We start from the raw sequence: 14,251 nt of genomic DNA on the forward strand, positions 1-14,251 counted from the left end.
TCAAAGGAAAATCAGTAGCTTTGTGGCAGGCCAGATGCTGTGCAATTTTGTCTCTGTACTGAAAAGGTTCTGTATAAAATTCCATATTGCCATGCAAAACAAGTGAAGCAGCTTGTGGTTACCTCACCCAGCAGTCTGTAACGTTTCAGACTTGTGCATGGTTTTGCTTTGCTTGGTGTAGCTTTCAGAGAGCTGTATTGTTTTCCTTTCAGTGCATTAAAACCTACAGTTCAGACTGGCACGTGGTAAACTACAAGTATGAGGAATACTCAGGAGACTTTCGGATGTTGCCATGGTAAGTGTCGCTCTCGCTTGGAATACTAATGCATGGTTACAGAACTGGGGTTTGATTAGGCTTAGGAAAAACAGTCTGCCCTTATTCCTGATGCTTGTCTGACAGTGGTAAATCATTCTGAAGGTTACAGAGCCAGAGATTCGGTTATCACACCATGGTCACTCAGCTGTGTCAGGGACATGCTGACAATATTGCCAGCATGGGTCATTACTTCACATCCCATCTGCCTATGAGCAAACAGCCCCTTCCATCTAGGATGAGGACGAACCACAGTCTAGGCACGTGGCAAGATAGCGTTGATGGTGTCTGCTTATCCCAAATCAGGAGCCTTGTTGTCCTCCTGGACCAATATTCTCTGTGTGCTAGACACAGTGTTCCCTGCTGAGCAGATCCTCTTTGCACCCCCTGTGACTGAGATGTTGTTTTACAACTTCATTCTAGTAGTGTAGTATCAGCTGGCAGTGCTGGCGAGTTACGTGCTCTGAAATGCCAGGCTGTGCCAGTGATTCCTGCCCCAAAGCTAATCAGGTTTTTAAGATAGGTGTACACGTCTCCAGTTTCTGCTGGATTGTTGTTTTCTCAGTGGTGGCACCTACTCTACTCTTGCTCCCCATGGTCTGTGCATGTCTGGACCACAGTGCAGGTTGCTTGTTTGCTGGCAGCTTGTCAGATGCTTTTTCTTGTCAATTAACTGAAGTGGGTCTGTTCTGAAGATCTCACGGGGAAGTGAAGCTGCAATGGGGCAACACTGTTGATCAAATCGTATTAAAATTTCTGAATAATCTTGCATCTAGCAAGATGGGAGATAGACTGGCCCGCTGCATCTCTGTGTTGCATAAATGCAAGTCAGCAAAAGCACTGCAAAATCAGACAGCTAACAGGGAGAAAGCTAATTACATACCGCTTTTGCTTAATTTCCGTGAAATGCACTCAGAAGATAGCCTCCTTCAGCTGGAGAAAGCTGTAATTCTCTAGAAATCTGTCTTCTGCAGGAGGGCAGTTCTGCTGTGCTCTCTAGTCTGCAGTTTAGCTATTGGGTCTGGGTCCAGCATCCACTTGCTGGCTTGGAAGCCCCTTGTTTCCCATTCATTAAAAATCAAAATGTTTTATGATTCCAGCAAAACTTTTAGGCCAGACAAGATTCCAAGCCATGTGTTTGAAATTGATGAAGACTTTGAAAAGGATGAGGTAAGGAGTTGTTTGGGGGGGAGGGTGGTTAACATTTTCTGCTCTAAGATCTGTTAAAAACTAGAACACACAAGGGAAAGTCAGAGTTTGGTTCCCGAGGATGATTTTCTAGTAGGATGCTTCATACTGTGAAGATAGGATCAAAAGTTGGGAACAAGACAGTGATTTATTTCAAAGTATGACAAGATAATCTTTTGGAGCTACGGGTCTCCTAAATTATCTGAAAGATTAGCCCTAACATTTTTCATGTCTTCTTCACTTGAAATGCTGCAGCAGCAGAAGAGAAAAAAAAGGAAGCCAAACAGTTACTAAGTAAAATTCTTCATGTCGAGAATTAAAAGTGGGCAATTTGGTTTTTAGCTTGTGATGTCAAGGTTCTCCTCTTAAAACATTCTGTACTCTGCCACATAACCTGCAGTTCTTCATCAGTCACTTCTACCCAGTTTAGTTTACCGTGGGAAGAGTTTAGCCCAGCCGTTTAAAATCCACACGGCACCAAGATGCTGCTGCTAAGGAACTTAGAGGAAAATGGAAGTTTCTTTCTTGTAGAGGTGAAGATAAGAAGGACCTGTTTCATGCATGTTTTTCACAATTGCTTTGCATGTCCCAGCACACCCCTCAGGTCTGGACTTGGGATAGCTTTCTCCTAAATGGAAATGTATCTTCAAGTTTGGCCTTTATTTTTTTTGGCTGTGTTGTTGGTTTGCATTACAGTCTTAACTTGAGCTGTTACCTCTTTAATAATAGTATATAATCTGGGCTGGAGACAGAGCTGTGCAGTGTGTTGTCAGCATGCCTCTGAAAAAAAGCAAAAAGACAAAAACATCCAGTTAAAATTTCATGGAGACAAGTGAAGTTACTGATGTTGGTTGTTGAAGTGTATTGCTGGTGCTTTGTCAGGTATTTTGGCATCTCTCTCTTTTGGCATATCCACAGCTAAAAGATTCTGTTATGGTTTCCTGCTGGAGCATTTACGTTAGAAATACGTAATGGAAATTCAAATATAAGAAATCTCTTGATGAAAAAAAGGTGAATCATTATAGAGGAGAAATCATGGGTTGTTTTACCCAGGGAAATAAAGCATTAGAAAATCTACTTTGTCATTGGAAGTTTGACAAGAAAAGAGTGAAAACTTGCCATTTGGGATGCAGAAGGTGATATAAACCAGTTCTTTCATAGCTTGTTGGGAGACATTCCAAGTCCACCTCTGCTGCTGAGTCACTGGAAGTCCCAGGGTGAGTTTTTTTCACCAGTCTGGGATCTTATTTTCCTTCCTCAGCAGTGGAGGTTGCAGTTAGGTATGGAGGGTTGTTCTCCCTTCTGGGACTATGGGACAAGAACAAAGATGGAAATCCGAGTTCATATGTCACTTGAGACTTTGTTTTGATAAATGTGAAACCAGTTAGGTTTCAGCTATTGGGGTTTGATGGGTTTTGCCTAAATTTAAAATGGAGAATAGATTTATACAAAAGGAAATGACAAAATAAGTCTGGAGTTCTGCATTTCGAAACAGACCATTTTGATAATTTCCTTCTTCCCCAAGTTTTTGAAATACTGCCTAAGATCCAACATGCACTTCCTCATTGCCAAATCAGCTCTATCAGCATAGATATAATCTTTCTTGGTTAAAGATAACACAAACTAGCTTGTTTTGCCTTTTTTTTTTGGAAGGACATAACCCTGATTTTTTTTGTGATAACACTATATGTGTAGCTGAATGTGTTACATATACATTCTACATGTTTACTGTATCGCTGTAGTTAAAACTCTATTGCTTTCTGGGGTGGATATATTCCTTGTGTCCAAGGGGAATTCTGCATGGGAGGCAGTTCACCTGATCTCCTTTTTCTGATCTTTTGCACTCTTGCAGGATTCCTCATCCCTGTGCTCCCAGAAGGGTGGTGTGATAAAACAAGGCTGGCTGCACAAAGCAAATGTAAATAGCACAATCACTGTTACCATGAAGGTGAGTTTGATCCAACATTATGTTAATTATGAATGAGACATGAGGTTATGTTCAGACCATACCTCTGAAGCTAGCAGGAGTGCAGTGGATGGGTTTAGGTTTGGATGGGTATCTGTCCCTCTTGTAAAGTTGGACTGGAAAACCCAGTCTGGTAAGAGCTTTGGACCCTTTCCTCCCCAGAGTACGAAACCAACTTCAAATCTTGTCAGGTAAGCTGAACAAAAAGGAGAAGTATGTTCTAGTAAACAAAGATTGCTTTCTGAATGAGCAGCTGAGGCCCAGAAGAGGAAGGCAATTAAAATAACTCAAACAGCTTCCCTGCAAAGAAAGACTTTCTGAATTGGTGGCTTCCTTGCTAGTAGGAAATATGTGTGGAGGCCAGCTTTAAATTGAAATGACAAGTCTTTGCTTTAAAATCGGGGATGATATCACTGAGGAGACAGAGCATTACTGACCTAGAAGCAACAACTGCGTTATCTCCTGTTCTCCACTGTACGTTATGCAGCATGATGTTACTTACATTTTGCATGGGAGTTTTTTAATACTTGCACCACAGTTTTTTGCTGTGTCAATGAGCCCATCTGTTGTTCCTCCTTGTTCCAGCCTGGAGAGAATGTTAGGGAGTTATACTGAACAGTGCAGCTGAAGGATGTCTGCAGTGAGGCTTGCTGCTTTTTAAAGATATTGGTAGATCTCAAAAAGCTCGGTTGTCCTGAGGCTCGATTCAATGATTTGTGCATTCATGAGATGTGGAACAGGACATTTCATAGAGCAAATATTAGTTTGAATTTTAAAATGACTCCTCTTGAGCTTGAAGGTGATAGGCAGAACAGGGTTTTCTGATCCTCTGCTTTTCCAAGCAGCAAGATTGAAACAATTTCTACTCCTGTAACTTCTGGAGGAGGTGTCATACATGCTTAAAGCAGTTAGTTGGCTCCATTCTTGACAGAGCCTCTTGTGATATTGTTGGCCTCAGTGCCTGATACCTCAGACCCACCTTTCGGAGATGTTACATGAATTATGCTGTTTTGATTAATAAGATCCACAGAGTCTCTTGTGAAACTCAGAAATCAAAATACCGAAGATCAGTAGCCATTTTCTGAGTTCATCTTGGTCACTTCTATGTCTTACAAAACACCTCTTCAGGTATGTGCAAGAAATCTGAGAGCTTTGAACATCTTCAGCCTTATCACCACTTTGAGCCGCTGCCGTGTTATCATGGAAGCACACATCCATCTTTTGAGTGCTAGTTCTTTCTTTCCTGTGCTGAGCTGTTGGTACCTCGCAGTGTTACTAAGCACGTTCAAAGCACGTATTTTGTGGAGAGCCAGGCCATGAGCAAACTGTAATCAGGCTACAGCTGCCAATCTTTACTTTAGAGTAACCTTTCCATTGCAGAGAGCTTCCCTAGTCTAGCCTGGCTCTCTTGCTGTCTGTTTTGCAGTGTATTGGTGTACTGCACAACAGCCATGGTGCCAGGGTTTTCTCTCTTTCTTTCTTTCTTTCAACTCTGCCCAAATGGACTTCTCCACTTCTCTAGCTGTCACAGGGCAGTTGCAATGATTGCCAATAGCATCTGTAGCCCAATCAGAGGGGATGTTCTGTCTGTTCCTAGGTTTATAGTATTCATTTCAAATGATCATAGCCTTCTGACAATTATTTCTGGCAGCAGTGCTTACAAGGGGGTGAGATCAGAGGAACAGCATTTGCTGCTTGCTTTTACATTTCCTTTTGAACAGAATACAGAAGATGCAAGTGGTTTAGCGTGAAATCCCATACCGATGAGGGATATGAACCCTGTAATATATAGAGAGAGATCTGTCATGGGTTTCTGTAGAATCCCCTGCCAGAGTTTCTAAGATTAATTCATTGAAGCACTAGATCAGTGTTTAAGCTAGCTTAATGCTTAGCATACTTAGCCTTCCATGTATTTTTGTACTTTGTTGAACTAGAGGTTTAGGTAAATCTTCTAAATCTTAAATCTCAACAACTTTGGAGCATCTCTATGACTAACTAGTCATCTAAGTGATACCAGAGGTTATCTTTCAGAGGTCTTAGGTTACTGTTCAGAGTGCAATGCTCCTTTCCAGTTCTGTACAAGCGGGTGGTTTTATTAAACTTATGCTAGTGTCAGTAATGATGAGAGCAGGAAATTACTACTAGTCTCCCATCTGGGATGAAAAATACTGTGTTTATTCAGAGATTATCCAGATATGCAGAACAGTGGAAATAGAGTACTGCTTCCCCTAGCTTCCTCCGTGATTCTTCTAGTACAGATATCCAGCAACTGTGAATTGCACCCTGGTCCTTACAGACCTGACAGCATGTGGTTCTACTGTAACTGTTGCCAAAATGTTCTCCTGAAGTGTAGTCCGGTGCCTTTTGGCTAACAAGCACAAAGGAGAGTGGTCTGAGATACTGGAGAACTTTTTTCATAAATATCAGTAGCTCAAACATAGGAACACTTCTCCCAAACTTAGTGCTGTTTGAGGTGAGAATTGAACACTAAGCCAAAGCTAGTTCATGAAAATATGTTTGTATTAAAACAACAACAGTAACGAAAACACACAGAAAAAGACAAGCAGTTGAGTGAATTACAGTGTCCCTTGGCTTGCATTTGAGTGCTAGGAATTTCCACATGTCTGTTCCAACGACTTACGGAGAATTCCTTTGTAGTTCTAACTGAGATCTTTATCAAAAAGGCTCTGGAAATACCTGCTCTAGGGTGGGATGAATTTGTAAGCAATGTGCTGCTCTGAATTTACCAGGCAGCATTACTTTGTAAAGATAAATTAAACTGGAGCCAGATGAGAGTCGAACTGGAAGCCTTGGGGCTTTGCTTTAGATGGATGAATTTATAATAACAACAAGGACATTAAAATTAAAGAATATGATGAAATCTCTCTTTACAAAACCAAGTCGTACTCAAAGGGGTGAATCTGCAACACTCTAGGGTCATCAACAATATCTTCTCAATAGCAGGAGGGCAAATACTGAAGCCGTGGGTGGGGTTTGTGATACATTTGCATGAGCAAGACTTTGTACTTTTGCAGGTATTCAAGAGGAGGTATTTTTACTTGTCACAACTCACAGATGGCTCCTATATTCTTAATTCCTACAAAGATGAGAAAATTTCAAAAGAATCCAAAGGCTGTATTTTCTTGGATGCTTGCAATGATGTTGTTCAGGTAAGAGTGTTTTCTTCATGGCTGCAAGACAGAAAAGCACCTCCAAGGTCTGTGCCATCAAGGGGTGGAGGTACAGATTTTCAAACTAACCCAGAGCTGGTTTGCTCTGTCAGCCCATCTGATTAAAAGGCAGGCAAGGGGTTACGTAAGGGTGCTGTACTTCTGGCCAGGAAAACAACAAGTGGAGGAGCTACTGTCAGAGGAAAATGGAAGCTTTTCATCACTACCTCTTATGCTGTCTCTCTGCTCTCTCTGTCTCCTTTACCTGGTTATCATAGGTTAGGTGCCTTCCAAGACACCCTGAAAGGTGAAGCTAGTAATTGGTGTGACTTAGTCTTGGACACCTCCCTTCTCTGTTTGCTGCTCACATCAGCTTCTTGTTTCTTAAGTTACTTCCTAGTAGGTTCATGCAAACATGCGGCCACTTGGGATTTATGACCTGCAAGGGACTCATAAGGTTTTAGGTATTTGTCCAGGGCTTAAACCTGGGTTTACTTTGTTATGCTGGGAATAACATGCAGCAGTGGAGTGCTGCTGCGCCTTCTGTTGATGTTGTCTCTGCGGAAGCTTCAAGCGCAGAGCGTGGTGGAGCTGGTACCGGGCAGCTTAAATTACTCCAGCAGTTTGCTTCTGCATGGATGAGTCAGAGCTGTGCATTTCCATTTATCTTTCTGAACACAGTAAAAGCAGTAGTGCACACACCTCGGTGATGTACAGGATGTGCATCCTAAGTTGCACCAGAATTGCCTTAGCTTCTGGTTGGAAAATGCTGTTTGAAGGCCAGCAGAGCTCAGAAGAATTACGTTGAACCACTTTTAAGATAGGTGCCTCTGAGTGTCCTGGAACGCAACATTGCTTACTGTGTCAGACAGATCCAGTTTCTGGCTTCTCTGGGTAAATATTAAAGATCTAACAACATAAGAAGGAGCCTGCTCCTCAGTGCAGTGTCTGTGGTTCAGTCTGGCTTTCCTCCACTCAGGGTAGCTGGCAGCCGTGGAGCTGTGCACTGCCTGATCGCAGCCGAGGAGCCTGTTGTGATTATTGCAGGAAGGGCACTGTGTCAAGAAGGGTGCTTGCATCATATTTCACGGGATTTCAGTTCAGGCTTCTTTCACAGAGAGGAGCCTTATGACAGGTACTGTGCTGAGTCATTGAGGAAAAGATAATACAAATATTTCTCTTTCTCATTTGTCTGTTCAGTGTCCTAAGATGCGCCGTTATGCATTTGAACTCAAAACAATAGACAAATACAGCCACTATCTCGCAGCAGAAACTGAGCAGGAGATGGAAGAATGGCTGGTAACGCTGAGAAAGATCATTCAGAGCAACACTGAGAGTTTGTTGCAGGAGAAGAAAGATAGTGTGGAATCTGTGCAAGGTCAGTTTATAAATAAATACCTACCTTCACTCTTCTCCAGCGGGATGCAAGTATTGTGCCTGGAGAAGTGTATACTTTTCTTTCTGGATTAATTGCAAGAACTGTGGCTGACATAATGTCATGCAAAAGGGCTTAACATAATGTAGACAATAGTCTGTGGAATAAAAGTGGAGGGAAACATGACCCTTCCTCTGGATGGGAAATCCATGGCAGAGTTTCAAGGCTCCTGGAAAATTGGCTCTGAGCTGAAGATCTGCTTTGGAAAGACCTAGCAAGCTGTAATAGTACACCCTGGTACTGGTAATGGATGGAAAAATCTTACTCCTGTGGAATGGAAAAGTCTTTGTAAACTGTTTCTGTGCTATTGTGAGGAAGTACTGCAGGATGCTTTCTGGCGGAGCAGTGCTCCTGCAGTTGTTTTGAACATCTGTTTTTTGTGTCCTAGCAGATGATGAATCAAGCACGCAGGGAAAAGCAGAGAACATCCTGGAGAGCCTGGAAAGGAGCATGCATCCAGAGCTGATGAAGGTGCTGAGATTACTCTCCAAGGCCATAGCTAATTCTCTCCACTATGTCTCCACTTTCTGTCTTCAGCCCTGCAGGAGCTGGACAGGCACCAAGTGCTGGTGGGATCTCTGTGGTCTCATCTGCCTCACGGATAGAGCTCCGTGGTTTAAGGCCACATGCTCCTCACCTCTAAGTGTGGGGTCCTTAAGGAAGAACCAGACTTAGAGTGCGTGAAGGGCTGTTGCGGTCGATACTGCTCATTTGTGCTCAGCAGGGGTGACCATCCTGGCCATGAGAGCAGACGGGCAGATAGGTGACAGCCACCTCCTGTATGATCCAGAGTGTGGTTGCCTGCTTCTGTCTACTTTCTCATTTGGCAAAGCCTCATCACTTTACTGTCACTGCACTGTGTTTTCTCAGCTACAGCTGAGAAACGTTGCACTGTCTCATATCACAAACAGAACCTGAAAAATATTTATTTTGTTTTGTTTCCATTCTTTCCGAGTAATGAATATTTGTCTCTGTACAGCCAGGCACTAATATCAATGCTTTCCTTTGTCCTAGTATGGAAGAGAAACAGATCAGCTGAACAAACTGAGCAGAAATGATGGAAGGCAAAACCTCTTCTCTTTTGACCCAGAAGTCCAGGTAACCATCCCCATGTTTGTGAACGCAAGGTTTTGCTCTTTGAAAGAGCTCCCTTGCAACATACTTTCCTCATTGAAAGAAAATAGGGGAAACATTGGGAAGAGTTTCCCAGAGTTGGATTAACAATTGCAGCCTATTTTGCTGAAATTACTTGACTGTGAGATATCAGCGCCCTGAGTTTGGTATGCAGGTTTGTTCAAGATTTGTGGGGGAAAACTGAATAGGACTGTGCCAGAGTGTTGCTGACAGATATGCTGGTGTTTAGGGGTGTTTGGTAGCTCTGTCTGCAGAGTCCAATACAATGGATGTGATGGGGGCTGAGGATCTTTATCTGGCTGATGGTATTCTGGTCTGTTCTCCGAGAAGCGCAAATGTCGAAGCACAGACCAGGCATGGGTGTTCTGGGTGAGGAAGGAGCTGATTATAATCAAGACAGTTTGGATTTCCCAGATGGCTCCACAGACTGTCTTTGTTGTTGCCTTCCTCCTCAGGATGTTGCTCATGATGCCTATGGCAGCTACCTTCTCTCTGTTTCAGGCACAGGGAGCATCTCTTGAACTAGTCAGATCTTCAAAGTGAAGATACTTTTCTGAGTGTAAGGACAGCTTATGTTCCGCTTTCTTCCCCAAGCTGTAAGTGGTGTTTGGGAAGATCCCCAGCATTACAGCAAGGCAGGAAGGAACTGAAATCATACTGAGGTTTAGTTTTCAGTGCTCTACAGAGAAGATTGCTAAAAATTGATACATCCCCATGAACATCACGAAATGGCACTCACTTGGGAATGACTCGTACCTTTTGTACCACTTTATAGTCAATGCTGTCTTTAACAACTTTTTGTAGTGTGATTCTTTCACATTGTTTGGGGGGTTATTTTCCATTTTAATAAGCCCAGATTTGTTTATTTGCTGTCTAGAGGCTAGACTTCTCGGGGATCGAGCCAGATGTGAAGCCGTTTGAGGAAAAGTGCAGCAGGCGCTTTGTGGTGTGCTGCCAGGACTTCTCCCTCAACCTTCTCGCTCAGCTCAATGACAGATCTGAAGGAGGACCCACCAACGTAAGGGGAGCTCTGGGGTGTCCTGATTTCTTTTTTCATCAGTGGGAAGAAAAACCCTTGACATATTCATCTGGGTGGATAAAAACACCCCGTTTTGCCATGAACTCCAGTGGAAAACGGCCTCAGATCATTGCAGAATTTGTCTGCCTTGGCATTTTGGTGTTCCAAAAATGTATTTGGTGAGGGCATCTGTCTGTGATGTGCCTCAGCCTGCCAGGAACTGGGACTACTGGGAAACCAGCAGTTCAGAGACGTAGGGAATGGGGAGCGTGTTTCTGCCACGTTCTGGGTCCCTGTGAAAGTTCTGTTGGTAAATGATTAAGCCCATCTCCAAACCACTCACTGCTGTGTTTTATTTCATTTCCCCTAATGGCAAGGGATTTCCCTGTTCTGAAACCTTCTGACTCGCAGCCTTCATTGCCACTTTTATTATGTGCATTTGTTATTGTGCCAAAGTTGTGCCTTAGCTAAAAAAGCTTTTCCTTGTATTTTCTGAGCTTCTGATGCCTGAAGGCAGCTCCTCAGCCCCTTTTTTCCAGGCTGAACAGACCAGGCTCCTCCAGTCTTTCCTCCCAGAACTAAAGGAACAAACAGATGCAGAAGGCCAACCTAGCAGGGAAAACAATACATGTTGATACTCTTGAGCCTGTACCATGTATTTTTTTTTTGACACACATATTCAATCGAATTTCCAGGTTGAGCCCTTTTTCCTAAGCTTGGCATTATTTGACCTGAAAAATAATTGCAAGATTTCAGCTGATTTCCATGTGGACTTGAACCCTCCATCTGTCCGTGACATGCTGCTGGATAACTCTGCATCTGGAGCGGAGGGCACCAAGGGACGTTCACCAGGCGAGAGCCTTGTGTATGGAGTCCCTGAGTCTTGCTTGCGCAACATAAAACGGGTAAAAACCTGACTTTCTCCTCATTATGTATCCCTGTTGAGGCTGTAGCTGTTCAGTAGCCCGTTCGCAGCAGTACCTAGGGCTGGGGCTGTGTGGGTTGTGGAAGAGGACAGCAAGATGATCAGTGCCAGGGTGTCCTGCTCTCTGACAGTCTACTGTCTATCTATTGCAGGGCGTTTTCTCTGTGACTGACCCTCATGCGGAGATTTTCTTGGTGGCTCGTGTGGAGAAGGTGCTGCAGGGCAGCATTACGCACTGTGCAGAGCCATACATCAAAAACTCGGACCCGGGAAAGGTATTGGATGGGGCCTTGAGAGTATTTTCTCAGTGATGCTGTCTGCTGCTGTAGAGAGTAGTGTGGTCTGAAACATGGGTTGTTTCTGCTACTCTTTATCTGCTTTCTGGCTCATACTGGTTCATCGGTTCTGCTACTTGCGTTCTTCCCAGGTTGGCTTCAGCTGGGCTGTTCTGGGAGAATCGATTCCTTCCCCTGGAGTGAGACAGAGGATTTCTTTAGAAAGATGAAAGCAGTTGGGGCAGGGAGAATTTCCCCATTACACTCCTGCCAGGCAGATCCCGGTCTAGCAGCAAAAAAAGTAGGAGGATTCATTCTTAGAGAAAAGAGCTGCACTGCTAGGCACTGGTGTGCAGTGTCTTGGACTGGTCCCAGCTCACACCAGCTGGGTACGATGATGTTTTAGTAGCAGCAAAACCTGGGCTTCACCCTTTAAACTGCTTGCTCTGCCTCTCTCTTGCTCCATGCAGAGTGCTATGATCTTACGGAGGATCCTACACAAAGAGTGGTCATTGGTCCTGCTGGCATGAGTCTGCATGCCAAGTGCTGCAGCCAGTCAAAAGTAGATCCTGGAGAATCAGTGGATGGAAAACCTGGTGTGTGATTGCATTCCCTCGGCACACTCTGTAAATCTGTACAGGGGGAGCTGATTAGGGGCAGTGTTGGAAAATAGCTACTAATACCCTTTGCACAATAAAGTACTAATACCCTGATAGTGTAATGCAGAATCAAGAGGATTTTTAATACGGCCATGCCCACAACGTGTTTGCTTTGCTAAAGTAATGAATGTGCATGGTATCAAGTAACAGGGACCTCTGTCAACTGCTTTGGCGACTGTTGTACTATGTGCCTGGGGAGCTGTGCATTGTGCAGTAGTAAGAATTTCTTCTCCCTAGAAAGTGCAGCACTCTATACCTCTTTGCCAGGCCAGTGTGGAAGCCGTAGCACTCACTAACCTCTTTTGTGTTTTCCAGACTGCTCAGAAGGTCCATAAGGTGGCCAAGCAGGTGTGCAGCCGTCTGGGGCAGTACAGGATGCCCTTCGGCTGGGCCGCCAGGTTAGTCATCTCAGACTGTGCTTTGACCCTGGTGGGATGCTGCAAGTTATCTGGGATATGATCCGACCGAGTGGGCAAAAGGCCAGATCACTGAAGTCAGTGAAGTTGCAGCTGAGGACAGAATCTGGCTCCAATTCCCAAGACGGAATGGTTGGCTTGAAATGCTTTATCTAGAATTAGAAACAAAATATTGAGATGTAAACACTGCTGGGAAGACAGTAGCCTTTCTGCTGACCTGTAGCTACTGCTGTCGGGGCAGAACATTCCTGAGGACAAATCTCCTGCTACCAAATCTTCCTGCTATCTTCTGCACAGGAATCTGTGTAGAAATTCCCTCCTGGCAGTGGGAGTCAGCTGGATTTGTCTCCCATCTTAGACACTGCTTTAATTAATGTTCTTGGGAATGACTGAAGACAGTGATCCCCATCCCCTCACTGTTCTTTTGCTGGGACTGATTAAGTACATTGCTCGACTTCACTACGGTATTTCTGGGATGCAGCTTGCTGCTGGGAGCCAGCACAAAGCCTGTGCAGTGCCTCAGCCCTCTTTCAAGTGGTGTCTCAGCCAAAAGTGGGCTCTGTGTGGACATTGACTTTGATGGGCTTCAGGTTTGTACCTTCTGGGTTGAGACCTGCATGGAGTTTGGATGCTTTAATGTTCCTGCTGCACAGAGGCACTCACAGCCTTTTTATTCAAGGGCAAAGATGCCAAGATTTATCCAGGGCAGACTCTAGTCTCCTGCTCTGGGTACAAGAGGAAGCTGAAATATGCTCTGAGACTGGTCTTCCTTGCGTACTCCTTTCCTAGAAGGTTTTCCTTGCTCTGAACCCATTTCTAACTAGGAAGATACTTTACCAGTTGGTGTTAGAGGGAAGGGATTGAAGGGTGTTTTTGATTGTGGACCAGGCTTGGAACTGGGCTGGGTGTGTACTTCTCACCTGCCGGAGAGAAGGGAAGTGGGTGATGTCCCACTGTGTTCTGTGGGACAGTGACACAGTTGATCATAGCCTTTGTGGGGTTTAAGCACCACCTGGGGGTGAGAGGGTGAGGGAGGTCTGGCAGTGTTCAGAGCAGTCACAGGCTAGTGAACCTCTCACCTGATAAACTGCCCTTCAGCCTGTCAAAGACCTCAGTGTCTGCATATTTACTAACGTTTAAGAAATGCATCTGTTCTTTTCTGCAGACCAGTGTTCAAAGATTCCCAGGGCACTCTCGATGCTGAAGGAAAATTCTCGCCTCTGTACAAGCAAGACAGCAGCAAAATCTCGAATGAAGATATGCTGAAGCTTTTAGCAGAGTATAAGAAGTAAGTGTAAGAGACTGGTGCAGAGGCTCAGCAGGCATTTTAATATACATTTTTAAACAGTTATGCTTAAGCACGAGTTGACAGTTTCTAAAATAGAGAGTAACAAAAAGCTCTGCTTATGCATTCAGCACCTGAGTTTTCAAGGTTCACGCTCTTGTTCCTTTCTCCTTAATGCAGACCAGAGAAGACAAAACTACAGGTCATTCCAGCCCAGTTAAATATCGTCATCAAAGACATCCCACTAGACTTCACAAGTAAGGATCTTGGATCTGAAAATAAATGCTGATGGCTCTAGCCTCAGGAGTTAACACTGCTATGGGGAATTTTGCTGTTTCATTAACAAGAGTATCTCGGGGCTGCAGTGAGTAATTCAACACAACCCCTGACTTCTAGGTCTTTCTGGTGGATTCTTTGGAGGGGTGTGGTCCAAGTGCTGAGATTGGGCCATCACATCTAAGGCTAAA

At 44.2% G+C, this 14,251-nt stretch overlaps 1 protein-coding gene across 6 annotated transcripts in view; it reads left to right on the plus strand.

The window, feature by feature from the left end:
* The window catches only part of DOCK11 (dedicator of cytokinesis 11), a 75,494-nt gene that overhangs the window by 18,303 nt on the left and 42,940 nt on the right, over positions 1-14,251 (plus strand). For all 6 annotated transcript variants that reach the window (XM_069867622.1, XM_069867625.1, XM_069867624.1 and 3 more), the window contains exons 4-16: positions 213-295; positions 1,414-1,483; positions 3,354-3,449; positions 6,503-6,637; positions 7,838-8,015; positions 8,464-8,543; positions 9,087-9,170; positions 10,084-10,224; positions 10,920-11,129; positions 11,302-11,424; positions 12,399-12,481; positions 13,665-13,787; positions 13,965-14,041. In XM_069867622.1, the coding sequence (XP_069723723.1) occupies positions 213-295; positions 1,414-1,483; positions 3,354-3,449; positions 6,503-6,637; positions 7,838-8,015; positions 8,464-8,543; positions 9,087-9,170; positions 10,084-10,224; positions 10,920-11,129; positions 11,302-11,424; positions 12,399-12,481; positions 13,665-13,787; positions 13,965-14,041 (1,483 nt within the window). The remainder of the gene's footprint in view (positions 1-212; positions 296-1,413; positions 1,484-3,353; positions 3,450-6,502; positions 6,638-7,837; positions 8,016-8,463; positions 8,544-9,086; positions 9,171-10,083; positions 10,225-10,919; positions 11,130-11,301; positions 11,425-12,398; positions 12,482-13,664; positions 13,788-13,964; positions 14,042-14,251) is intronic.

The sequence above is a fragment of the Phaenicophaeus curvirostris genome, chromosome 13 (assembly GCF_032191515.1).
Source record: "Phaenicophaeus curvirostris isolate KB17595 chromosome 13, BPBGC_Pcur_1.0, whole genome shotgun sequence".
Taxonomy (NCBI): Eukaryota; Metazoa; Chordata; class Aves; order Cuculiformes; family Cuculidae; genus Phaenicophaeus; species Phaenicophaeus curvirostris.